This window comes from Corvus hawaiiensis, chromosome 1 (assembly GCF_020740725.1).
Source record: "Corvus hawaiiensis isolate bCorHaw1 chromosome 1, bCorHaw1.pri.cur, whole genome shotgun sequence".
Lineage (NCBI taxonomy): Eukaryota > Metazoa > Chordata > Aves > Passeriformes > Corvidae > Corvus > Corvus hawaiiensis.
In genome coordinates this window covers 10,190,797-10,216,413 of record NC_063213.1, presented here as the reverse complement: position 1 = coordinate 10,216,413, position 25,617 = coordinate 10,190,797, and the positions used below count along the sequence as shown (strand labels likewise).

Genomic DNA, 25,617 nt, shown 5'->3' with positions numbered 1-25,617 from the left:
GTCATCATGATGTTATACTGTAGTGGCAACATCACAATGATCTTTGTTTGTTTTTCTCCCCATGACATTGCCCTACACAAGTCACTTGCCAGGGGAAATGTGGCACTGCTTTCTTAGCAAAACCCCTGTCACACAGTGTCAGTTTTTGGGTGCGTTTTTTTAGGATTTTTGTGAATATATGTGATTTCCAGAAATTATTTCATTTCTGATGATGTAGATAAGGACTGAGATGAGTAATGGTGCTTAGCATCTCATACAGATTGAAACATAATTTTTGGAAAAATTTCAGTCAAAATTAGTTATATTATTAACTGTATATTGCTCATTTTCAGGGTGACCAAATAAAGAAGGAAAAATCCTGAATATAAAAGTGAGGAGAAAGTACTCCTTTTGATTATTTCAGTGATTTAGAAGTCAGGTTCACCTGACTTAAAGAATATAAAGGGAAGTGAGAGCAAGTGAAATTATACAGTAGTATAGTGTGGAAACAGAGGAGTTAAATGAAGACATTTTATTTGATTTAGGAGTGTGAATTATTAATCGCAATCTGAGTAGAGGAAAATTTATGGATTCAGTCTGTCTTTTAGGCGCCTATGAGATTTCACTCCAAGCATGTTTTTTAGCCAGCCAGCCATTTCTCCACAAAATCAAAGCAGACTTGACATCGCTGATAATCCAAAGATTTAAGAGAGAAGCTGGATTTAGAGTGCAGTTTATTTTCACAAAGAAATAAGCATACAATGCCAGCCTTTTTCAAAAGATGCTTTTTAAGAAGTCCATTGAAACCCAGCTGAGACTGATTGAAGCAATCACAGGATTTTCGGTTGGTCTACAGAAAAATTCTTGTTTCCACAAATGTAAACTCTTAGCCCTCCCCAATAAGCTGGCATTGAACCATTCAGAAATAGTAGTGGAGAGTTTGTACATTATGTTTTAATTGAAAAATACAAGCAAATTTCCATGCATTGTTTTGTTGAATCCAATTTCAAGTTATTAGTCCTACATTTGAGCCCTAAGTGCAAGGGACCAGTTTTTCTTCTGTTTTTACAGTTGAGCATACTGTGTAACTACTTCTTAAAGGCAAAAAATCGTAGGAAAGAATCAATTTAATTTTGTCAGGTACTCCTGGTTCTTTACCCCATGCATAACTCATCCAAGGCTCTGTGCTTTGTTAGCTCAAAGCTGAGCGCATCTGCTGGGCTTGTTTGCTCAGGTTCTTCTCTGGAAGAGAGCAGGGCACCATATCATCCCACTATTACAGATGCAGGTTTGCTTTCTTTTCCTATTGTTTGCTTGAACTTTCCTGCTTAAGTCATTGCCTTCACTCTTCTCCGGAAGCTGTCGAGGAACATCAGTTTCTAGAAGTGTTTATGTATGATGCTGCTGTTATATTGCTACTGTAGTTTAAGAAGCTTTCAAGTAAATACTATTGGAAAAAAAAAAGCAAATTCGCTATGGGAAAGGGATTAATAAAAGGTTTGAATCTTAAAATACTGGACGTTTAGGCTCAGCATACTCAAATGCTGCAGGTTTACAAGGCTATTTTTGTTGTTTTGCTGGAACAGATTACTAGTTTCAGCCTGGTTTGGTGCAGTTACTGTTTACTTTCTGACCATTGGTGGCTAAAAATGACTGTACATATTACTATAGTTCCCTTCCCACAGGAACTAGTTTCCACAGGTTAGTATTGTGTTGTCACCAGCTGACACCATCCAACCTGATGAAGTTTTAGATGATACATACTAAGTTTTCCTAGGAGCCAATTTGCAGGAAAGTTTCACTATCCACTGCAATGGTGTCTGCCTTTATTAGCTCATTAAAATATTTCCTAAATACTACTTTATGAAAAGTCATCTGTTTGTGGAAATAAAAAATGCCAAGCTTACTGTCTGTTTGCTCTTTCTATGTTGTCCATGACCCTGGAAAAAAGGTTTTTTAGAGACAACCAGGAAAATAACCACATCAGAAAAGCTGACCAGAGGCAAGTAGAGTGTAACCAATTGACACGACGCGCTTTAGGCACTGAATGTTCATTTTCTACTCGTCGTGTATGCTGAACTCCTCCTCACTATAAGCCTTCCAAAACGCAATCAGAATGAGCTGTTTGGTGTTTTTTCATTGATGCAGGGGTGGACCAGGCGTTACCACAAGAACGTCGAACTCCTGTCACTCCATCCTCTTCCTCTCGGTATCACCGTCGCAGGTCCTCAGGGTCACGGGATGAGCGCTACAGATCGGGTGAGTGGAACTGAAGACCCCGGAACTGGAATGAAAATTTGAAATGTCTCATTCTGTTCCTCGCTTTTCTAAAAAGAAGTTTGTTGTAAACTCATGTAGCTATATATGGGAAACATTCATTGTGCGAACACAGAGACACTGTCCAAGCGTGAAGGGGTGGAGCTACAAAGCCAAGATACATCTGGAACTGGATCTGGCTGTGAGTGTGAAGGGCTGCTAAAAAGCCTTCTACAGGCGCATTAGTAAAAGAGGAAAGAGTAGGGAAAACATGCTGAATGGGGCAGGGTGACAAAGGGCATGGAAAAGGCAAAGATAATTAATGTATCCTTTGCCTTGGTCTGTACTAATGATATCTGAGTTCTGGAATCAAGGCATTTGAGACCAATGGGAAAGTCTTGAACAATGACAACCTACCCTCTGTGAAGGAGAATCAGGATGGGGAATATTTGAACAAACTGAACAAGTAGAAGTCCATGGCACGTGATGGGGGTGGATCACTGACCAATGTGATTGTCTGTCAGTCAGAGGAGGTTTCTGCAGGCTGAGAGAAAGCAAGGTTCATTTCTGTCTTCAGGAATAGCAGGACATAGCGTCTGGAAAACTACAGGCCAGCCAGACTCTTCTCAATCTCTTGAGCAGGTGGTGGAGCAAATAAAGCTGGAAGCTCTTTTAAAATATATGGACAAGGCAGTGATTGGGAGTAGACAGTATGGATTTACAAAGTGCTCTTAGTAGGCTGGTCAATTCTTGATCTGCCCAATAACCTTCTACAATGAGATGACTGCCCTGGAAGTTGAGGGAAGAGCAGTGGATGTTGTATGCTTTGACTTTAGTGAAGCTTTTGACAGTGTCTCTCATAATATCCTTGACAAACTGGTGAAATATGGTTTAGATAAGTAGACAGCAAAGTAGTCTGAAAATTGGCTGAAATATTGAGCTCAGAGAGTTGGAATGAGTGGTACAAAGTCCAGCTGGACACCAGCCTCTAATGGGTACTGTAGGGAGTGAATACTGGCTCCAGTACCCCTTAATAGCTTCATTAGTGACCTTGCTGGTGAGACACACACTGGCAGATGATACCAAATTGGAAGGAGTGGTTGATATACCACACGGGTGTAATAGCATTTAGAGGGATCTGGGCAGGCTGGAGGAGTGGGCAAACAGGAATCTAGTCAAGTTTGACAAAGGAAAATGCAAAGTCTAGTGCCTGGGAAGGAATAACCCCTTGTACTTTGACAGGTTGCTGGGAAGCAGCTTGGCAGCAAAGTTGTGGTGGACGTGAGCTAGGAAGGTGCTCTTATGGCAAAGAAGGCCAAGAGCCTCCTGGGCTGCACTCAGAGGAATGCTGCCAGCAGGTCAGGGCAGGTGATCCTTCCCTCTGCTCAGCAATGGTGAGGCACACTGGGAGTGCTGAGTCCAGTGCTGGGCTCCCCAGTACAAGAGGGATATGGATGTACTGGAATGAGTCCAGCAAAAGACCACAGATGATTAAGAAATAGATCCTGTGATACGTGAGGAGAGGCTGAGAGAGCTGGGGTTGTACAGCCTGGAGAAAGCTCAAGGGGATCTTATCCCTGTGTATAAGCTATGTGATGGGGGAATTAAAGAAGCTGGAGTCAGACAAGAGACAGTTGGCAGAACCAAAATATGAAGCATTTGATTTAAGTATAAGAAAAAGCTTTTTTTTTTTCTCTAAGGGAGGTCAAGCACTGGCACAGGTCGCTGAGAGAAGTTTTGGTGACTCCATTCTTAGAGCTATTCAAAACCTCATTGGATGTGGTCCCAAGCAGTGTGCTGTAGATGACCCTGCCTAGAGAAGGGAGTTGGACTGGATGGTCTCCAGAGGCTCCTGCTGACCTACTCCAGTCTATGGTTCTGTGGCACAGCTGAATTTTACTGTACTGATTCCAGTTTGGTAATACTATAAGAAAATATTTAATTTGCAGTATAGCAAGTTGGGAACATCATTATGCCCTAAATAGAAGCACTGATTAAAGGAAGATAAAATTAATTTCAGAGCTGAACAGAAGGGTAAAAACTCATTTCCAAGTGAATGGGATCCAACTTTCTTCGTGATACTGCTCCAGATATAACACAAAGTGAAGGAAGTGATTGGTTTAAAACTGGTTTATAATGGCTTCTCACAACAAGAAAGACATTGAGGTGCTGGAGCATGTCCAGAAAAGGGCAGTGAAACTGGCAAAGGGTCTGGAGCACAAGTCTTGTGAGGAGCAGCTGAGGGATCTGGAGGTGTTTACCCTGGAGAAAAGGAGGCTCTGGGGAAACCTTATCACTCTGTACAACTCTCTGAAAGGAAACTGGAGACAGATGAGGTTCAGCTTCTCTTCACAAGTAACAAGAGACAGGACAAGAGAAAATGGCCTCAAGCTGTGCCTGGGGAGGTTTAGATTGGATATTAGGAAAAGAATTCTTCACCAAAAGAGTTGTCAACCATTGAAACAGGCTGCCCAGGGAAGAGGTGGAATGACCATCCCTGAAAATGTTCAAAAGGCATGTGGATGTGGCACTTAGGGATGTGGTTTAGTAGTGAACACAGTGGTGCTGGCTTAATGGTTGGTCTTGATAATGTTATCTTTTCCAACATTAACAATTCTGTGATTCCATAAAGGAAAAGTGAGCTCTGAAACTTCTTTACTCTTACCTTTGAAGGTGAAAACTGCATGCACTACACCTTAACAGGATGAAGGGTAGGTGTGCTCAGCTGTTGTTTGAACTGCTTCAGGGGCTGCTGCAGTATGAGCATCCTTCTCAGATAGCAGTCTGAGGCCATGGACTGGTTCACCTGGTGCTGCCTCTTCCATCTGCAGAATAAGGGAGCCATAGACAGCAGCACCCATCAACCTCTGTGGCAAAGAGATCCTGGTGAGCTGAGAGTCAGAAGCCAGGTCCTGATGGTTATGGACGGTCTCGAGGAAAGTAAATTTGGCTGTGGAAGCTCTGGATTGTGTTTGAGAGACGCCTCTTGCTGGATGCAGTCAGACTCATTGTGCTGACACAACTGGAAAATTGTAGAGAACTCCTTATTAAACCTTTTGTAACATATCTCTGGTTCATTCCATTAGTCAAAGAGCTTGCCAGTCCCATTTAAAGGAAAATTAAATGCTGAATGTGGCAGAGAAAGTTCATGTGTGTCCAGACCATTCTGATAAATTTTTAAAACTCCCTCCTCCCCTCAGAAACCCCGGGTTCATACTGTAGATGCTGCCAATTTTTTGTTGAATAATGGTTGTGGTATCTGCATAATAATTCCTTGATATATAAGCTCCTAGAAGCTTCTCCAACATTACACTATAAATGGTCTGATTTCTACCCAGTGCTTTTAAGTAGGTAAAAAAATACTATTCCTGAACTCGTCTAATTTGTGGGTGTGCAACACATGGTCCTCAAATCTCCAAGCTGTGACTCGCCAGAGCAGTTCTGTTAGAAACATGTGCATTTGACTGTGAGTCAAAAGTCATCTGCTTGAGCTGTGCTTGCCATTTGTAAGCTAAGATGTCGAGTCAATTTGGGGATGGGCAAAAGGAGACATTATGCGTATCTTCACTGTGTGCCTCTTCTGAGACCCCAAGAGTGCTCTCTGAGTTGGTGCTGCTGCCCCTGGGTTTCAGTCACTGCCTGCTGCCTTAAAAGGAAGGCATTTGTGCAGTGAAAGGGTACATAAGGTCCTGTCTCAGGGATGGGGCGAGTTGCAATTACATATATACATATATATAAATAATAAAGATGTAAACTTTGTTGCTGAGAAGTAAGGAATTCAGTGTAAAGGGCTGTTATTAGGGCAGGAGTTTTACTTTAGCAGAGTAAAGACTATACTATAAATTCAGATCTTTCTTGTTGCTCTGAAAATGTCCTCGGTGTTAAAACTGAAAAGCTTGACAGTATTTTGGGGATTTCTGGCAAAGTTTTGAATTCCGAGCTTGGTTGCTGTATAGCATGACTCCTCAGCAAGTCACTGAGCTTTCCATCAAATTGGTTTGAAAAACTCCTGCATCTTCACACCCTCAAAAGAAAACCAAATGTAGAAAATGCCAGTGAAGGTAAATGTAAATACACGTTTTAATTTTGAAAAGTTATCAGAATCCTTTCCAAATTTACTTTCAGAGGAGATTTGCTACGATCCAGTGCAATGTTCCTACCCTGACCTGTGTTCTCCCATTCTATGTATTGCCCCTGTGAGAGCAGAAGTCTGTTTCTTTCTGTAAGTTGCAAACTTGCAAGTCAGATTTCATTCTGGTTATCTTGCTTTCGGATTCAGATTTGCTTCAGGTAGAAGTCTTTGTTTCGCTTGTTGATTTGCTGTGCTTAATACTTCAGCATCTCTGCTCTGATCACATTGTGATTGTTAGATCCTAGCTGTTACCCATTTTGAGTGTTTGTTATCATACTTGGCACATCTACTTGGAAAAAGCCCAAAACAAAATGAATGCACACTCTTTAACCAATAAGGAATTCACATCTAGGAAAACATTTCCCTTCCTTAGTGTTTTTGCACAGTTTATTTCAATTAACATCTGCAAATAGATCTCCCATTCCAACTCTGATCAAAATCCTTTTCTGTCTCTTCTTGGTAAGGTTTTCCTAATTGGAAGTCTAAGATTCTGAGAGTCATCCAGTTCTCCTTCCATGCCTTTGCTTTTTACATGGATTTAGATGTCAGCAAAGATTGTTTAACAAACTCTCTTTGGAGACTCAAAATCATTGCTGCCACTAATATCACCTTCAACTTATTTTCTTGTATTATGCAAAATGTCATACTGTGACATTTTTAATCCCTACCTATTTTCTTACTTCAATCTTTTTTAGTATTATTATTTCATTAATGTTGTAACTGATTTTTTCAGCACTGTAATTTTGAAAGCCTGGGTTCTATGATTTTATGTTTTAAATAAAATTGACACTTGAGTTTGTGGACACTATTTTTTCCCCTAAATGTTCCTGGTAATTTTTTGTTTCAAGATAATTCGATTTTACAATTCAGCCTACATTGGAAATTTGCTCTAATTCTTTAAAACCAAAAAGGTTTAAAATCTCCTGGCTGCTTATTTTTATACAGGAAGGGAGCCTGAAACCACTATGTTTCAAAATGTCAGCTTTGATCATTTTTCAGATGTCTAAAGAAACAGATAATGCTATAAAGTGTAGTAACTGAATTAGTGCAGGGTTAAGCTATATTACTTACTTTATAAAAATGTGGCAAATAGTTTAGCTGATATTAATCCAAAAGCATTCTTTGATTTGTTTACTACTGAATTAAAAAATCTCTTAGTATTTACTCACTTAGAAACAATATTTGGAAAGGTTTGCCAAGTGTAGATCATGGCAATGTTTTTCTCTTAGCAACTGCCATTCCTTATCCGGTGCTTGTACTGTAACATTGTCTGGGGGCTCAAGATGACACTGAAGCCAAATGGTGTTGTAGGCTGGATCAGTAACTTTTGCCAAGAGGCTTTTCTGGCCTGGTGGGTTTTCAGGCAGGAAAGCTCAGTCAGAGGAAAGCTGGCTTGCACAGCACTTGTGGCTCTGCATGCAGAATAGATGTCAGCACTGGGCTTGGTCTGCTGAGGGGACTGCAAAGTCGGGCACAGACTGGAGTATGAGTTAATAATGGTATGTAGACGGAGCTGCAGTTGGCCATACAGCTTTTGTCTCCTTAGTGCCATTTAGAAACTAGATTTCTTGGGTACTTTTGGAAGCTGCAGATCCATGGATTTGGAATGGTATGTTGAGATAAGGAGATAGGAATAATGTGGTGGAGTAGACAAGTGGGTAATCTGAATAGTCGAGCTTTCACACTCTTGCCATGCTGTCTGAATGAGCTTACTCAGTGGAAGACTGAGATTTTCGGAGGCTGTTGTCCCTCCATGCAGTCACTAGGGACCTGTTTGCTCACTGGTAGCAGTGGCTGCATTCTGCTCTTGCTAACACTGAAATCCCTCATAGGAGGACCTGAAGTTTCTGCCACCATTATTTAAAATGCCATCATATCAGCTGTCTTGCTTTTGGAAGAATGGTCTTAACTGATTTGGAGCATAAAACAGTGAGCTGTAGCCCCTCCACAGTGTAGCCCTGTAGTGACCGTCCTGCTGTAGCTTGGCCTCTTGCCGGTGGCTGCCGTTGTGGTGGCTGGAGCTGAGCTGGGCTCTGCTGCCACGTAAAGGCTGCAGTGCAGTACAGCAGCAGCTGCTGGGGCCCTGCCAGGTGACAGAGCCCATGGGCAACTGGGCAGGTCCTTGGGATAAGAAATGGTTTTCTTGGTCACAATAAATGTCCCACAGTTCTTTGTTTCCCAGCTGGTCATGGTTTGTGGGGCTCAGAAACTCTCCCTCAGGCACCTTCAGCACCTTTCCAGAGAAAAAGTATGTTATCTTCCCTCAGCTGGGTGTTCAACACACAAGGAACTGAAACATCAGGTCCTTTCCAACTTCATTTTTCCAAAAGGACACCATGTGGCCTTTAGATCAGGCCAAAGCAAGAAGCCTGAGTTCTCCATCCCGATGCTGAAAACCAGAGCACCTTCTTGTGTGCCAGGACCTGGCTTTTACTGTTTCCACACTTGTCAGGAAAAAACCCCACTTAAAACCAGGAGGTATAACACAAAAAATGTGTACCAATAAAAATTAAAAACTAAAAAAAGGGCAACATTAATTGATAGGGAATGTGGTGTAATATGTTCAAAGGTACATGTGTGTGTTAGGAATGGGATAGCATCTCTAAGATTTCTACTGCACCAGAATTCTCCTCTGATGAGATAAGGATGGGACAAATGGGTTGGGCCAAGGTTTTTAAGTCTCTTGTTTCTCATTAGCTTTGTCATAGGCCTTGAAGATGACCGGAGCACTGCCTGGAGCAGTATAATCCTTAAGAAAAATGAGACCAATAAGCTCTAAAAACTGAGTTTTCCAGATGTCAGCAATGATATGGGAAGTAGAAGTGTAAGTGAAATGGTGCTGCCTCTGTGGCGGGGGGTTCATGGTGTCCTAGAGGAAAGACCAGCAAATGGGAGCATATGCACTGCATGGACTCAGTGGACAGGTTTTAAAACGCACAGCAGTGGGTGAGCACAGAGCTGGGAGCTGAGAAGTGGAGTGTTTGGAGAAATACCATTTGTGGAATCAACATCTCAGCTGGTAGCATGGAGGAAGGGTACGGCCTCTAGGGTGGTTGTGGTACCTGCACTCCCAGCTGGGAGAGTACCTCCCTTCTCACACTCTTCTGCTGATTTTTTTTCCCGTACATTTAGGTTGTGGAGATGAGAAAGAAAAAATTGGTCTGGTACACTTGGAGAGCTGTCAGCCCCAGAGATCCCAGCACTGCAGGGAACAGCCCATTTTCCAAGTGCACTCAGCACTTCTTTTAAAAGACATCTTAATGTAGGAGATACTTGGAGGTACTGCCAAAACAAAGGCACCCTAACTACAGCTCTCACAGATCAAATTCCTGAGCCACTTTTCCCACACTGGTGTTCAAAGGGGAAAAGACAGAACAACTTATACTGAGCACGAGATTGTTAAGCTTCAGAACAAATCATCCCAGGCCAGATTTGAGGGTTATTTGAAATAAGGTAGCTGGGAATGAAAGAATATTCCCTGTAGACCCAGATCCTTGAGATGCTGGCACCAGACCTTTGGTAGCTGAGCTGCTCTGCTCTAGCCATGTATTCGTTCTCGTTTACCATGAGGTAGGTGTGTGTATGAGCCCTAACAAAGGTAGGTGACGTTTTGTGTCTTTACAGCTTACCTCATGGTGATTTGAAAATATATGGATAGCTTATATTTTGTGGTTTTGAGAGGACATTCAAGATCTTGCTCTGCAATCCTGCCAGAACTGACAAAAAAGAATTACACTATGAAACTATGTGAGTTGTGCATGGTAAAGGATGGAATGGGAAGATCTGAGACATCATTTTTACTGAACCATCATCATTTAGCATTTCTCCAAAGAATAAAGAGAAAGAAAAATGTGATTAATGTGCTATCTATTAGGATGGGACTGCATAGAAGTATTCATGTGGCTTGTCATAAAACGATTAATATTTTAACCCTTGAGGTGGGTGAAGGTTACTTGTAAGAGTTAATTTGAAGTCATTAACCTGGCTGTAAACAGACTTATTCAGAAATTAATTAATCTCCTATCTGATTTAGCTTGCTTACAAAGTTAATTTCAAGCTACAACTCAATCAGGGGAAAAAAAAAAAGTTGAAGAAAAACTCTGGCAAATATGTAATTTGTATGACCACATCCTTGCTTTTGACCCAGCAGAAAAAGTTTGTGAGGATAAGTGTAGAACTCTTGAGGAACATTCTTAGAAGATCTCTGGAGAGAAACAAATATAAAGTTAGTTTAGTTCAGATTGCATAGTAAGGGGACCTGAGATGAGATCACTGTGTGAAGCTGACTTCCAGATTGCATTACAAATGGGACAATAAGTAAATGGAGGGATGGAAATTATTAGTGGGAGACCTGCATGTTGGGGTTTTATTTCACTTCTGGGTAGAGTTAATATAATTTAAAAACTCAGAGTTTTGAGAAAAACATTTTAAAATTAACTTTATTATAATACCTGAAGAATCCAAATTAAAGCAAAAACTATGCCTTTCAGCAAAACCAGCAGTGAAGTCATAGAGAGTTCAGTCTGCTGTTTTGGTGTCCTCTGTTTCCAGCATGTAAGCTCTGTGTCTCACAGCCTGCCCATACAGCTTTCCCAGCCACGTGTTGAGCTCCTCCCTTCCTTCCACTCAGAATTATGGATTACTGCCATGCCAGCCAAAGTGGAAGATGACAGCCATGCTTCTCTCCTTTAGAGTTAAGCTTTCTGACCACATGAAAACATACCAAGCATCTGGTTTGTGCATGTGTGCAGCAGGTGGGGACAGAAAATGCTCGGGAGGTGCTCAGCATTGGCTGAAGGATGGCACAGCCCTTTGCGGAGTGCACAGAGCTTCCTGCACCAGTGGGAGTTGTTGGCTGCAGCATCCTTGAAAAGCCAAGTCTTTTCCAGTGGCACATTTATGGGAGTGCACATCTTTTCTAAACCACTGACTTTTCAATGCCAAAAATGGTACAGATTAACAAAATTCAGCCCCAAAATTCATGAAAGCAGAATTTTCCCCTGCATATCCATGCATCCCCAGTTCCCAGTAAAGCCAGAGGCCTAGTATATATAGCTTAAACATCTCAAAGACTGAAACTTGCACACATAAGTTGTTTTTTGAAAGGTACGCAATGGTTTATTTCTGCTAGTAACCTCCACAGCCCTCCTATAAATGAGAGTCATCTTAGAGCAGCTGTTCTTGCTTTCAGTCGTGTGTTGACTGTTGTGAATGCCATATTTCAGAATTAATAGCACACCTGCTTCCAGATGGAGAGAAATTAGGTGTCACACTGTTTGGGCCGTGTGCTTTCCTATCTTAAAACCCAGAGAGATTGTGAAAGTGTTCTGAGACTGCTTCATTATAGCATCACCCACAGCAAAGATCTGTTATTATATGGACTCACTTTCACATTCCCAGGGGTGAGATGATTTCCCAGGGACTGATCTGTGTTGGGTGAACACAGCAACTTTTATGAAATCACTTGCCCCGTATCTGCCTGAAAATAACTCAGTGCTGTCAACCCAGGACAACTAAAAGACAAAACCCAACTGTAATCTGTTCTGATGATACCACATTTACCATGTTTCACCCTATTTAGTATGTCCTGATTGCATTTCCAATAAATGTAGCTACCAAGTTATCTCTATTCAGAGTATTTACAAGCCACTTATTAGGAAATGAATTCTCAGTGTATCCTTTGTTTCCATGGTAGCTCTAACAAAGGTCTGATTAAACGCATAAGCAACTTTCGTGCTTTCAACTACTGGTTTCCTGTAAGACTGCAATTACCAACCTTCTCCCTGTATAATTACTTAGCATACAATTCCTATACTTAGCATTGTCTTATCCAGAATTTTCAGCCAAAATCCACCTTTGATAATGCTATTTTCCTAAAATATCAGCTATCTCCCTGTAATAACTAGAAAGTGTTTTGATTATTCTGTTGCACTCTGTGTTGATGCAGCAGAAAATGCCCTTGCTCCCATTGCCTCTTCTGTCTGTTCTTCCAGCTGTTTTCCTTGTTGCCATCCCAGATGCTTGCTTCCCTATGACAGAGATTTATTTGTGGTTTTACTTATTTGTTAAATGTCTGACTTCAGGGCTGATCCTCTACTGCAATATAAATAAGACATAACTATGTATTATATGTACATAAATAACCTCTAATTAAAAATCCTTTGGCATTCTCAACTCATTAGAGCAGAGCATCGGCCTTCTTGATCTTAATAATCTGCCATTCTCTGAGTGAGTTAGTTGTGTTTGAGGACTATCCTGTAACAAGCAAGGAGTCTGAACCTTCTCAGTCCTTAGGCCTGTCTTACACCCAGTTGTGTCATCCATCATGTTACCAGGAATTGGCTACTAATGCAAAGGAATAAAGATTGTTTCCAATGGCTAGCTCAAAACACAAAAAAAAAGAAGATGACAAAAGAACTCAGGGGAGAAGAATGAGAGGAATTACATGAGCCAAAATGAAGAAACAGAAGAGATGGATGAATTCAGACCACAACTAGGTTTGTCTCCAGGCAGTTTTATTCTTCCAGGGGTAAGTCCTCTGAAAGGAGGGGTGGTAGTAGTACCATTACCTCACAACAGGCAAACCAGGCTGCAGAAGATGGTAGGGACTCTGTTAGGTAATTCGGCATCTGTACAGAAAAAATTAGTCAACAGCTTTTTTTTCATATTTGTGTTTCTTAAACAGCTGGTGATTGCATATGAAGGCTTTATAATTCCAGCAAAACTGAAAACGTGAGCAAAACCAGCAGAAGGAATATATTTTGTCATAAACAGAGGCAGGAGCAGATTGTACAGTCTCGATTCTAGCAGTGCACGACTCCCGTCTACAGCCAGTCTAATTTCTTATCTTAAAAAGAGACAGGGCTGTGTGGCAAATGAGATACAGGAGAACTACTTGACACACAACTGCAAGACCTGATTTAAGTACAAAAGAAGATAATGTTTTTCTTTTGTATGCTGAGGCATTTTATGGAAGGGCTGTGAGGAAAAGTTTTATGATGTGGAATTTTTTAATGAAGCTGTTGCTTGCCATGGGAGGAGCACCCTGTTCTCTGATCCATGCAGAACTCATACCCAGATCCCTGATCTGTGACAAGGTACTGCTTTGCTTACAGTATTTTGAGTGTTTGACATACCTATGGAGAAAATGCAGCTAATGTTGAATAAAGGAAGCTGCTGAGGCATGTTAAACTTATATAGGGGGAAAAAAAGTAACCGCCCCTCCACCTCGAGGAAGAATGCAACTGTAATTTGTTGAATAGGTTTTTGTTCTTTTAAAAAAGAAGATCTGAAGAAAAAGGAGCAAGTTCATTCTGCTAAAATCTACAAAGGTCTGTAGGAGGACTAGGAATTTGCAGCATATTTCAAAGGTCTCAGTTCCAGTTCAGGGCTTTAAAGGACACTCTCTCTGGCCCAAGTAAGGGATGGGCATCCCTGTTCGTGGGGTGTAAGGGGTAGGGTGAGTCAGGATTATGCTTGGTGCCAAACGAGGATGCACTCTTTGGAAGAGTGCTCTTCTAGCAGCTGTAGAGAAACACGAGATACTGCAGCAGGGCTCCATATGTGGAGCAGGAAATGGCTGACCTTGTTCATCACACAACAATTGGTTTTTGCTTCAGGAAAGGAAGACTGATTTGCTTGTGGAGACAGCTGAGCCTAGAAGGATCATACATACTGTCTTCCCCAAAGGAAATGACTAGGAGAGTGCAGCTTGTCATAGAGGGAAGTCACCACTTGTTCTAAGTATGCATATATTTGTGCAAGAATGAGAGAAAATATGTTCCCCAAAAAAAGCATCATGAAAAGTTCCAAAGAGATTTATATTATCCCAGAGCCAGTTAAAACCACCCAGCTCAACTTCTGACTAAATAAAAATTTGTAGTGTTCTGCCCATGATGCCTTATCCTGGTCTTAAAATCAAGAGTCATACATGGTTAGAAGAGGAAAAGGGATTTTACTTTGGTATTTATTTTAAGGATCCTTAGGTGCACATGTCCAGGTCATATGCATCGAGATGCACCCCGCCCAATATGCCTCAAAAGATCGGGTATAATATTATAGGTTTTACTGATTAGCATATCTATCAAAGATTCCCCAATGAGAGGCTCGAGTGAGCCCCCCTCCCCAAGGAACCTTCCCCTGGATGGTTCTATCTTAGTTTACAGAATGTGTTCTGGAGAGAACCTTGGGGTCTGGGGCACACTGATCCCTAACTACGAAGCTTCTAAGATGTTTAGTCTCTTAGCTTGACAAACAAGTCCAAGAATGTAGGGAAAAAGCACTAAGAATACAGAAGTTGTAAAAAGGTATAACAGGGGTATAAAAGAAAAGGCAAAAAATCTTCATGGCATCACCCAAAAAAGATTTCGGGTCATCGACAACATATGGAATAAATGGTTCAAAAACACTGTGAACAAGGAGTCAAAAATATCAGGAGTCTGAAATTAACAGTATTTATTTCTGTATTTCTGGGCATTACTATTTGACCTTTGACCACTGCCCACCTATCAGCAGTTAATACAGCTATCTCCCAAACATCCTCTGACATCTAGTCACCCCTTTTGAGAAAGGTGTCCATATTAAGCTGGTGCTGTGCAGTAATGTCTGTTTTAGTGGGTTTGGCTTTTTTCCTAAGCCTTTCCAGTTAAGTCAGGAGCACACCATTGTGCCAAGTTATGAGATAAACCAGATGAAGAGTGACTGCACTAAGCAGAGCACCTCCCAGGAAAGCTGGGCAATTCATCCTGCTGATGGCATGAGGAATTTGCAATAGATGAGAGTTTCTGGTTATGGAGCTCATTGGCCAAAGCCATAGGTCATCATCACTCTGGGAGCCTGAGCTTGCGGACCCGCATTCTCTGTGCCAGTTTTAATTTCTCTCCCCTTTGTTTTGAGACCTCATCTCTTGCATAATAACAGATCATTAGTTCTTTGAAAGGAAACTTTCTCTTTACCAACTGCTTGTTTTTACAGTTCCACTTCCTTTCCATTTCACTTACTGACTTCACTCCCAAAAGTATGCTTGCCCTTTCTATCCTGTCACAGAAAGTAAAGGGAGAGAATAAACAAGTAAAAACGCTTGAATACAACAGGGAAAAGACTGGGGACAGAGCTCTTTTGTCTGCAGTTTACAGCCTATAAGAAATACGTCAGGTTGAATGCTGAACACCAGGTTGATTGGTGTTAAGCAGGAAGCACAAGTTGAACAGTGAGTTTTCCCAAGCATTTCCCATTTATTGATTCTTTGAGTACAAACACACAAATTGGATTCAATGTGTGGCTGGCCAAGCTAAAACAGTGGAAGACAACAGCAGATAAGTCATTGTGCGTTAGTTCCTACTACTGTAGACAGAGGTGATGATATTTTACTCTGTGTTCTAGATTTTCTGTTAAGACATTCTTGTGGAAAAGCCAGGTGGGAAGAGTAAAATGATTTTTTACCTACAGGAGAGCTTTGAAGGGTCAGGATCTGGAGTAGTTTAATCAGCTGTAACTGTGTAGTTAGAATGTTGCATGAAAGAATATTTCACCTAAAAGTGTGTTTTTTCCACTTAGATACAGGACTTTCTCAGAAGACTTGAGTGCAATTACATCAAGGTATATTTGTGTTTGAAACTGTATCAGAAGTTTATAGTAGGTGAGAAATTACAGCAAGCAACCCTATAAGGAAATACAGAGAAGTGTTCTTTTTGTGGGTTTTTTTTTTGTGTGTTGTTTTTGGACTAAGTTTTCATACTTGAACAATTTTTTTCAGGAAAAATTAATGAGAAATCTGTGTTTTATAGCAATACTCAATCACAGTATGATGAATTTAGTTAGTCTGAGCATGCTAGGATAGATTGAGAAGGAATTCAGACACTTTTGTCGGACCTGCAAGACAGGGGCATCACCCTACCCGAGATGGTTTGAAATTCTAATATGATGTTCCTGCTGATACTGTGTATGATATGTGGAGAATACAAACTGCTTTGTGATGATGGGATTCGGGGGGAATAGCAGTTTCCTGTCCCAAAGGAACTTGGATACATCTTCGCACTTTGTCCCAATGAGCATCGAAAATGTGGCTTCCTTTCTTTAAAGAACAAGGAGCATCCAGCTACTATTGTATAAATTCCTATGGCAAGTCTCCTTGTATTTTTTCAGTAGCTGTTAGGGACAGATTTGAGGAAGCAGTGAGTTACATACAAAATGATGGACACCACAGCCCATCTTTCACCAAGGTGAAGGGAAAGAGCTACCACACTCCTGTTCAAATTCATGAGAAGCAGATCACCAGGGACACTGGTGGAGAACGTACATTTCAACTTGGATTTAAATCCATGATGCATGAAAGTACAAGAAGAGATTGTTAGTTGCATTTTGGTTGACATTCCCTGTGCTACATAAGAAAGTTGGCTCGTAGATCAGAAATGCAGAGCTAAAGCCTAGAGAAAAGCAAAGCGTGTGCAACGTGTATATCTGAAGCTGGTATTTGCTGGGAACAAACCTCCTTACTGTTTTTGTCTTGCTGTGGTTACAGGATATTGTAAGCCATGAGTTGTTCTCAAGTGTAATTCTGAAGTATCAGTCTGGCTTTCCCTCACCTCTCTGATTTCTCTGTACTTTAGGTCTTGGTCTCTGGGCATGAATGGCTTGAATGCTGTTCATTAGCTTATCCAAGTTCCACTCTGTACAAGACTGTCCAGACAGGTTAAGAGCATTTTTAGAACCCACCAATAGGCTTTTGTTCCAAAGGAAGACCATACAATCTATATATTCATTATATGCCTAATTATATAGTTATTCATTCTTTACCTAATCCTTAGCCATTCTTTATATGCATAAAGGCACTTTGTTTAGCCAAGAGTTTTATTCCTGAGAGAGAACATTGTGAAAAGTTTTTCACCCAAGCTTGACTGTTCATGCTGCATTTTATTCTTCTCACCCTAAAACCCTGGAAACTCTTGTTGATGCTCCCTGGACCATCTCTGGACTATCTGTCCTCAGCATTTTCTGGACACGTGTCCTGGGGTTTTTTTGGTAGCCTCCATAGAGTAATGCCTTCTAAATATTTGAACTTGCAGGCTGGGCTGGGAGCAGGTGTGCATGTTCCTTCTTCCCAGTCAGCTTCCCTCTTGTTTATTCAGAGTTTCTTATCTTTGACATTGTTTTTGCTTTCCTGTGAGGCTTTGGGTTTGGTTTTTTTAGCAGTCTATAGTGTGGTTTATTCCATGGTAGCCCATTACAAATAAACATATCAAGAATGTGTCTTATTGAGAAAACAGTTCAATTCCTGGACTCCTGTGGACTCATTTGAAAATTAAAACCCTGCAGAGTGTTTTTAATTAAGCTGATGAGTCTACCTTCTTATATCAAAACACCATCAAAAAAGAAGTCAAAAATTGACAAGTTATGATTCAGTGTCCAGCTGTCACTAAGCATTTTAATGATTTTCTGTCAGCTGTCCTCCTTTAAAAAACTTTGGAAGAATTTCTTCTCCCTCCTGACAAAGTTAAAAAACAATCCTATGTACAATAATATACAAATAGTTCCTCATGTGTTGATCAGCAAAATTTATTTTTTTCCAAAAATTCTTTTTTCCAAAAATTGCTGTGGAGTGTTGGTTTGTTGAGCTTTTTTAAAGGGAAAGCTTTTTTTTTTCTTTTTTTTTACTGCTAGATATCTAATTGCTATCCTTTGAAGGAAAATCAAGAATTTTCCCTCTTTAACAGATAAGAAACTATTGGGGAGCATGTTCAGTCCTGTGTACCTTATTGACATTGGTGTGAAATGAGCAGGTAGGAATTTATCTTGGGGTCATGCTGTTAGGTAAAGTCTTAGATTGTTTATTTTCATAGCCTGATACTTTTCACATAAATTTTCTTATAGTTTTCACATAAACTTTTCATCAGTTTTTAATTATAATTAATTATAAGAAAACTTTCTGCTTTAAAATAATGACAGGAGGGAAATTATTCTCTGGGTTGATGATAACATTGGTCTTCCTTCATTTTGGTCCATCGGCAGCACGACTCTTTCATCTTTTGAGAATGGTTTTCCAGCTTTGCTGTTACTTTTCTTGCTTTGCTTTGCTGCTATGCTCATCCTCTTCATGATTTAAAACAAAAGAAAGTGACTCACAGAAGCAGCTGGTAATGTTATTTTTCTTACTCTTCCTTGTTGTACTTCTAGTGAGAGGTGCTTAAACCCTGGCTGAAGATAGGAAACACCATTATTGGAAATAAGACACTGCAGCGCTTATCATCTAATGCTTCTAATCATCCTTCCAGATTGTTACAGAGGTGTGATTCAACCAATGCTTCTTTAAATAAGGAGATAGATATATATATATATATATGTATATATATATGCTCTTCTGTTTCCTGTTGCTTTTCTTGGGTCACACTGCCCATTCAGAGCTGCCACCACATCCATACAGGAGTAGGATAATGACTGCGTGCTGCCAACCCAGCCTGTGGGGGTGGTCTTCAAGCAGATTCAGCAGCAGCTGAAGTGGGATCACTCTGGATTAGACCTGATTCACTGTGCTCCTGCTTCACAAATGGAAATAGCTAAATTATGCACCCAAATTGCTGTATTTTCTACAGCTGACCAGTGGCAACTGGTTAAGAGGCAAGATATCAGATGGTCAATGTATGTGGCAACTTCTTTAGCCACAAGAAACTTCTGTTGGCTGCCATGTCTTTTGCATACATTCTCCTCGTGTGAGTCTTGTCCCAAATCCATAGAAATATGCAGACAAACAGTGCAAGGTAGTAAACTAAAGGCAGACTTATTTCAATGTGTAGTTATAGTAGTAATTCAAAAATGGTGCTTAAAACAAAGTCATTATCAAAAAGGCACTCGCATCTTTTTGACACGGTAAATAGCCTTTTTTGAACTTTGGGAGGCAGGCAGCTATAAATACGTGTGAAAAGTAGAGAAGCTGTCCACTGGCTATATCCCCAAGGAGAAGGGATCTGTTGGATACTGTGGAGTGGGCTGGTGTGAGCTGTGTGCAGCACCTGCCTGAAAAGCACCAGGTCTGTGCTTAGAGTGGTTTTTTCCTCATTCCACCTCAGGCCAACCTTACATAGTACTTATTTTTCTGTGAATAATGCCAAGTGACAGGGGCAGGAGAAGGATTTGGGAATGAGGGACCTGTTGCCATTTCTGTTGTGTCATTTAACATACCTCTTACCCTTCAAGCAAATGTTCTTGTTCACTTACTCTGTGTGACTTTTGTGTAAATTGGAAACCTTATTTATTTAAAAAATGGACAACAATAATACACCACAGTTCCACTGAAAATGGCAATGGTCACTGAAGTAACAGCTCCTGGTTAAACAAAGGTTTGCTCTCGGGAAGTGATGTTCCTGCTCTTCAAATACTGCAACACTGTTCTGGGAATATCATACAGCACAAAGGGCTTGTTTGTTGGTACAGCACTTTTCACTATAGCTGCTTTTTCTACAGTGAGGAGAACTCCTGCAGTTCCTCTGAGATCCCGTGTGTTCCTGGCCTTCCATCATGGGATGTGCGTTGTCAGCCCAGCTGGCACACACATGAACCTGCAACAGGTGTGCTGGATGGGCAAAGAACAGCTCCTTTCTGTCTAACTCTGGCTTCAAACCTCTTTCCTTCTAGATGTCCACACAGAAGCAGTGCAGGCAGCCCTTGCTAAACATAAAGAAAGGAAAATGGCAGTCCCCATGCCCTCAAAACGACGTTCATTGGTGGTGCAAACATCAATGGATGCCTACACACCTCCGGGTGAGTATCTCTCTATTTTTAAATATTAAATTGAATGAGAATTTTTAAAATGGTTCTTTGTGCTGCTGTGAGCTGCTAATCTGTCAGCATAGATAGAAATGGAAATGTCATTTGATGCACACCAATCTTCATTGAGGTATGTTTGAAGAGAAGGTGAACTGAGTAGTGGAAAAGTCAACAGGGACAGTTCACATGATTGCTTTGCCCTTGGTGATACCTTAGCTTGCACCAGTCCTTTTAGGCTTACAAGAACCTAACTATGGCCAGCTTGTCATTCTTTATGATAGTCTAAGTTCCCTTCACGTTTCTGGTTTATTCCCTAACAATGTAATCTAACATTGTCTTAGCAACTAGTTGTGCCATTCCTTTTCAAGTTTATCTGCTCTTTTTACCTACTAGATTGTGAAAATACCTCATATCTCATGCTTCTCATACTCACTAAATCCAGCTGGGACTCCCATTTCACTGAGGATTGGACTTTGTACAATTGTATAAGTGTCTCACAGACTTTATGGAGTGAGCTTGGGAAAGTTTTTTTTTTTATTCTCTCCTGGCTGGAAATCTTCAGAAAATTCTGTGTTTAACATTACAAAGGAAGACTTTAATTATCCTTTTTTTTTTTTTTTTTGTGTACAATAATACACACGCCATGACCTTAGAGCAGGAGATGTGCACGGTTAGCAACTGACTTAGTTTCAGGGTTTTCAGTAGTGCAGTTTTCTCATTATGTTTGCCTGCCTTCCTGAGATTTTCTTAATGGCACTTTCTTTAGATTTGTGATGTGAATATGAGTTATTTCTATTAAGAAAACCCCAAAGGACTGCAAGCTAACAGGCTGTTTTTAATTACTAGATACTTCTTCTGGTTCAGAAGACGAAGGCTCTGTACAGGGCGACTCCCAGGGAACTCCCACCTCAAGCCAGGGGAGTATAAACATGGAACATTGGATCAGTCAAGCGATCCACGGCTCTACCACATCAACCACTTCCTCCTCCTCGACACAAAGTGGAGGCAGTGGTGCTGCACACAGACTAGCTGATGTTATGGCTCAAACTCATATAGGTCAGTATAGAGATGTGTTGAGTGTGTCCAGTTTAACATGAATTTTGACTCTCAGGTTCAGCTGATGCTGCTACATGAAGTCTTACAGAAGTCTTTCCTGTGCTTCTTCTTTGCTTTTTAATATTTACATGTATTATATGGAGAGATAGTCCTACGTTCCTATTTCAGGAGGGGAAAAACATAGCAGTTTGGATTTGGGGGTAAACTTATGTTGTGGCAAACAGGGTCTAGCTATTGGTTACCAAATACCTTAAAATGTACAGTTCTGTGACTTCCATTACTTAGCGCTATAAAGGATCCTCTGTAGGATTCATCAGTAAGGAAAATCAGTGCATGCATCATTAGGGATTGCTTGCATATGAGTTTCCCCCACTGCTGCACCACTTTAATTACATAGCTTGAGTGATTTTTGATAATTCTGTTAACAGTAGTCCTCTTAAACATATTTTTTTCTGCCCTTAATTGAATTTAGAATACTTGAACTGGGATATCTAGCGATTATACTCCATGGGAGGGACCATTATATAGCTTTAGAAAAGGGAGCTGTTGTTATTAATAGCTTGTTTATTTCCTTTGGAAAGATCCTAGGAAGTCAAAGCTTTCTTTGCATTAGGGCTAAGCTTCACAGACATAATTCCTGAATACTGTGCCATTGACCCTAGTCTTTATTGACATGAGGCAGCTATTTGATTGGATATGTGGAAAGCAAGGCTTGATTTCCTTTCACTCTTCAGCTGCTCATCATACAAGGCACTTGCTTTGGGTGTGTTCTTGCTGGGGTGTGTATTTTGGGCTCTCACTGAAAATCTGTTGAAGTCTGTGTTGGAACAGATAAAGCAATCTTACTACTGTCTTACTACAGTTTATGTGACTGTTCTCAACCTTTTCAAGTGTATGTAATGAGATACATGAAAGCTTCTTCAGTATTCCTGGTTTTATGTGCTGGAACAAGAGTACATATCCCTTGGTTTTTGCTATCAGTATAGCTTGATGTAACACCTGTATTTTCAGTAATCCTCTCATCGCGATCTGGAACTGCTGAATTGCAGTCAGGGGAAGAACTCGTATTGTATTCATAAATTCATGCTAAATGAATGCTTAGAAACTTGTTTTAGAAACACATACACTTGGAAACACATTAATCATTGCATTTGATTATTTTCTGTGACTTCATCTTGAAATGCTACAGGAAATTATAGCATAGAGAATTAAATTTATCCAAACTCTGAAAGGTTGCATTACTCACACACCAAGTCTTAATGTGTCTTTAAAAATAGCTTCTTTATAATTTGACATTTTGGTAATTTTAAATCTGGCACAGTAAATCTTCTTTTATAATCACTAAGTTTGTGGTAAATAATACAGCATTTATAGAGCTAAATTAAGATGGCACTATTCTGCAGAAGAGGGAAACTACTATTTTTTATACTTGTTTTATTGTGCCTTGTTGTTGACTAGAAAGATCTTGCCTTTGAAGGAAGCAGCTGAGCTTACCTCAGTGTATGCATATTTTCATTTGTTCTGACAGTAGGATACCTTAAATTGCAACTCTTCTTGGACAGTAGTTGAGGTGTAGTAATGTAAAGGTTGTTTGGGCACAAAATATGAGTGATGAGACTGGGGTCTTATGGTTGCCATCAGTCATTGTTGCTAAAGTCACTGGAAATGTAAGAGAAGCTGCACAGTTGATAACTCTAAGATGTATTTCTTCATGGGTGAGCTGCATCCTTTAAGAATTTGAAATTAAATTGCTATTTTGTTTCTTTCCCATCCAAGAAGGTAAATTTTGCATTTAAATGTATTCTAAGAGGTAATAGATTTGGAGTATTCCTACAGAAAGCCTGGCTCTTTGCAGGGCAGTGGGCCAGTGATGGTGAATGAATACATGTCTTTGGCAGGAGAGTAGATGAGAGAGAAGAGTAATCCTGTTCCTTAAAGTTCCTCAGCTACCAGAGACAGTTTGTTCTTGGTCACAAAGAACATATGTTACCATGGCTTGATGTTTGGTCCAGGGAATTGTTCTCCAGAGACAGGCCAGCCTGCAAGAGAGAAGGTGCCAATTTTACTCTGAAGGTGCCAATTTTAAAAATACAAATTCAAAGTGCAACAGGGAAGACCTTAATGATAACCCAAAAAAGCCCTCCATTCTGATATCCACTAGGATTTTACCTCCAGAGTGCATCACAGAATGAAAGGGAGATTTTTTCCAGTTTAAGTATAATAATGCAGGCCTGAAAAGGGATTTGATAAAAAGCTTTGGCTACAATATAATCAGAGTTATCTTTGTGACTCATTTCGATAATTTGCATAAGATATGATATGCTTTTAATGTTATACTCTTCATTTAATTTGATTGCTGCTGCTTTATTGTGGCCAAAGTTTTAGTTTGGGATAGATATAATTTTAATATTTATTCTCAGCTTTAAGATGCTCAGCTGTCTGCATTAAGCTACAGGGAAAGTCTTCAGTTTGGCATAGGTGTCACAGTTGGGTTCAGTAATTCTTGAATTTAGAGGTCAAACCAGTGAAATCTGTAAAAAAAATCTAATGTTCTGACCCTTCTTTGGGTCAGTACTGTGCATATTTCTAAGATCTTTAACCTTTCTTTTGTTGGTATTACATGGTTTGGATTTCTGTGTATATAAAAATCAGGGACAGAAAGCACAGCCCAGAGCTCACAAGGTTCATGCAATGAAAATTACACAGTGCTTGCCTATGACTGTAAATCTTTATAGTTAATCATGTCATTTCAAAGTGTTGATCCTATAGGTGCATTTAATGTTTCTTTTATATGCTTCAAATATGTTTCTGTTTGAAAATCAAAGGCTTCTATCCACATTAAAGGCTACATAGATTGCTAATCAAATAAATATAAAAACATGTGCCATAAGCATGGCTGATAGTTTTCAAACAACTGAAAATTCTTGTGTTCTGTGGGGAATGTTAACTTATACAGGAGACTAGTTTAAAATACAATCTGTCACCTGGACATCAGTACAAGAAAAACCCAGCTACAAGAGCTGCATCTCTGACCCTGGATTTCCCTTCCCTGACAACCAGAAGAGCCAGCTCATTTGGGAGTAAAAGCCGCATTTTCTTCAAGCACAGTGTTGCAGGAATGCTTTTTGAGTTCCCTGAGACTTTTCAAATACCTGCTGCTTATGTGAGCTTCCAAACCTCCACTGAAAGTATTCCTCCACTTCTTTGCCTCTCCTCAGACGTGGGGCTTTGTCAGTGCATGAGCTCTATCCCTACATGAACATGCTCTGCTTTGTTGGGCCTTTCTGATCTTCATGAAATGGGGTAAATGATGTCACTCCAGTGGAAGAAATGAAGAGAGCCTTAACTGGAAACAGCTGTTCTGTCTGTGATCCTCTAATGCAAGGATATTGGAAGAGATGGGAATAGGAGGTGAATATGTATCTTTGATGGAGGAAGTACTTTGAAGTCATGCAGCTGTCACAGTTTCTACTTTTTAGTGAACAGATGTGTCAGGATCATGATTCTTAATGAAAGCTCAGACGGTTCTTTGAGTTACCTGACATAAGACCAAGCAACTCTCTACAGATCGTGTCCATAGCCAAAGCTTGGATTGAATGTTCTATATTAAAAAAGGGTACATTTCACATAACATAACAATTATCTTTTTCTTTAGAAGTCATTCAGACCAAAATTTTGTCTGTATGATTTTCATTTCTCCAAGCCTGACTCTGAGACATGAACTGACCAAATATTTGTAAATCTAATGGATGAAACTTAGAGGTAGATACTGCCATGATAAGACATCTGTAAAGCAGATACTATAAAGGAACACGTCAAGACAAACCTTAATATTCCTCTTCTTCGGGATAAAAGTAAATAGCAGCTGGGCACTAGAACTCTTTGACTGACCTGTGGTGGCAGCCTTGGGTAGAGAGCTTCTTTTAGGCAACTTCATGTGCAAGTGCTGTCTGTTCAAAAGGAAACCCTTTTACAAAAGAGCAGGACTCCTGTTATGTTCTTTCCCCCTCCTCAGCACCATGTGTAACAAAGAAGAATTTGGTTGAAGCGCAGAGTTCTGAAGGGAGAACATCCCTGCTCATGTATCTTCTGCCCCATGCATTAAAAAAAATTTAATCTTTAACTCCAATTCACTTTGCCCTGTAAAGTCTGAAAGATGGAAATACTTCACTGGAAAGATGTAAGCAAATACAGCTCACTTTAAAAATACCTTCTCATGTTATTGATAGCTGACTAAGTACAATTATTTTCTTAGTCATGATCTCTCATATGCATAGCAAAACTGCATTATAAGTAAAGAGAAAGATAAACATCAGCATTTTTTAATTCACTTAGTTATTGAGTAATACAATCATGATCTATAAAAAGCTCTTGCCACTTAACAGGAAAGGGCAAAAAATTGTGCTGAGTCTAAAATAGTTGATAATGACAAGAAA

The 25,617-nt window shown here is 40.2% G+C and overlaps 1 protein-coding gene across 5 annotated transcripts in view; it reads left to right on the top strand.

Moving 5' to 3' along the window:
* DIP2C (disco interacting protein 2 homolog C) overlaps positions 1 to 25,617 on the top strand; it is a 312,763-nt gene that overhangs the window by 177,714 nt on the left and 109,432 nt on the right. For all 5 annotated transcript variants that reach the window (XM_048328952.1, XM_048329106.1, XM_048329035.1 and 2 more), the window contains 3 exons: positions 2,128 to 2,238; positions 19,994 to 20,119; positions 20,972 to 21,181. In XM_048328952.1, coding sequence (XP_048184909.1) covers positions 2,128 to 2,238; positions 19,994 to 20,119; positions 20,972 to 21,181 — 447 coding nt within the window. The remainder of the gene's footprint in view (positions 1 to 2,127; positions 2,239 to 19,993; positions 20,120 to 20,971; positions 21,182 to 25,617) is intronic.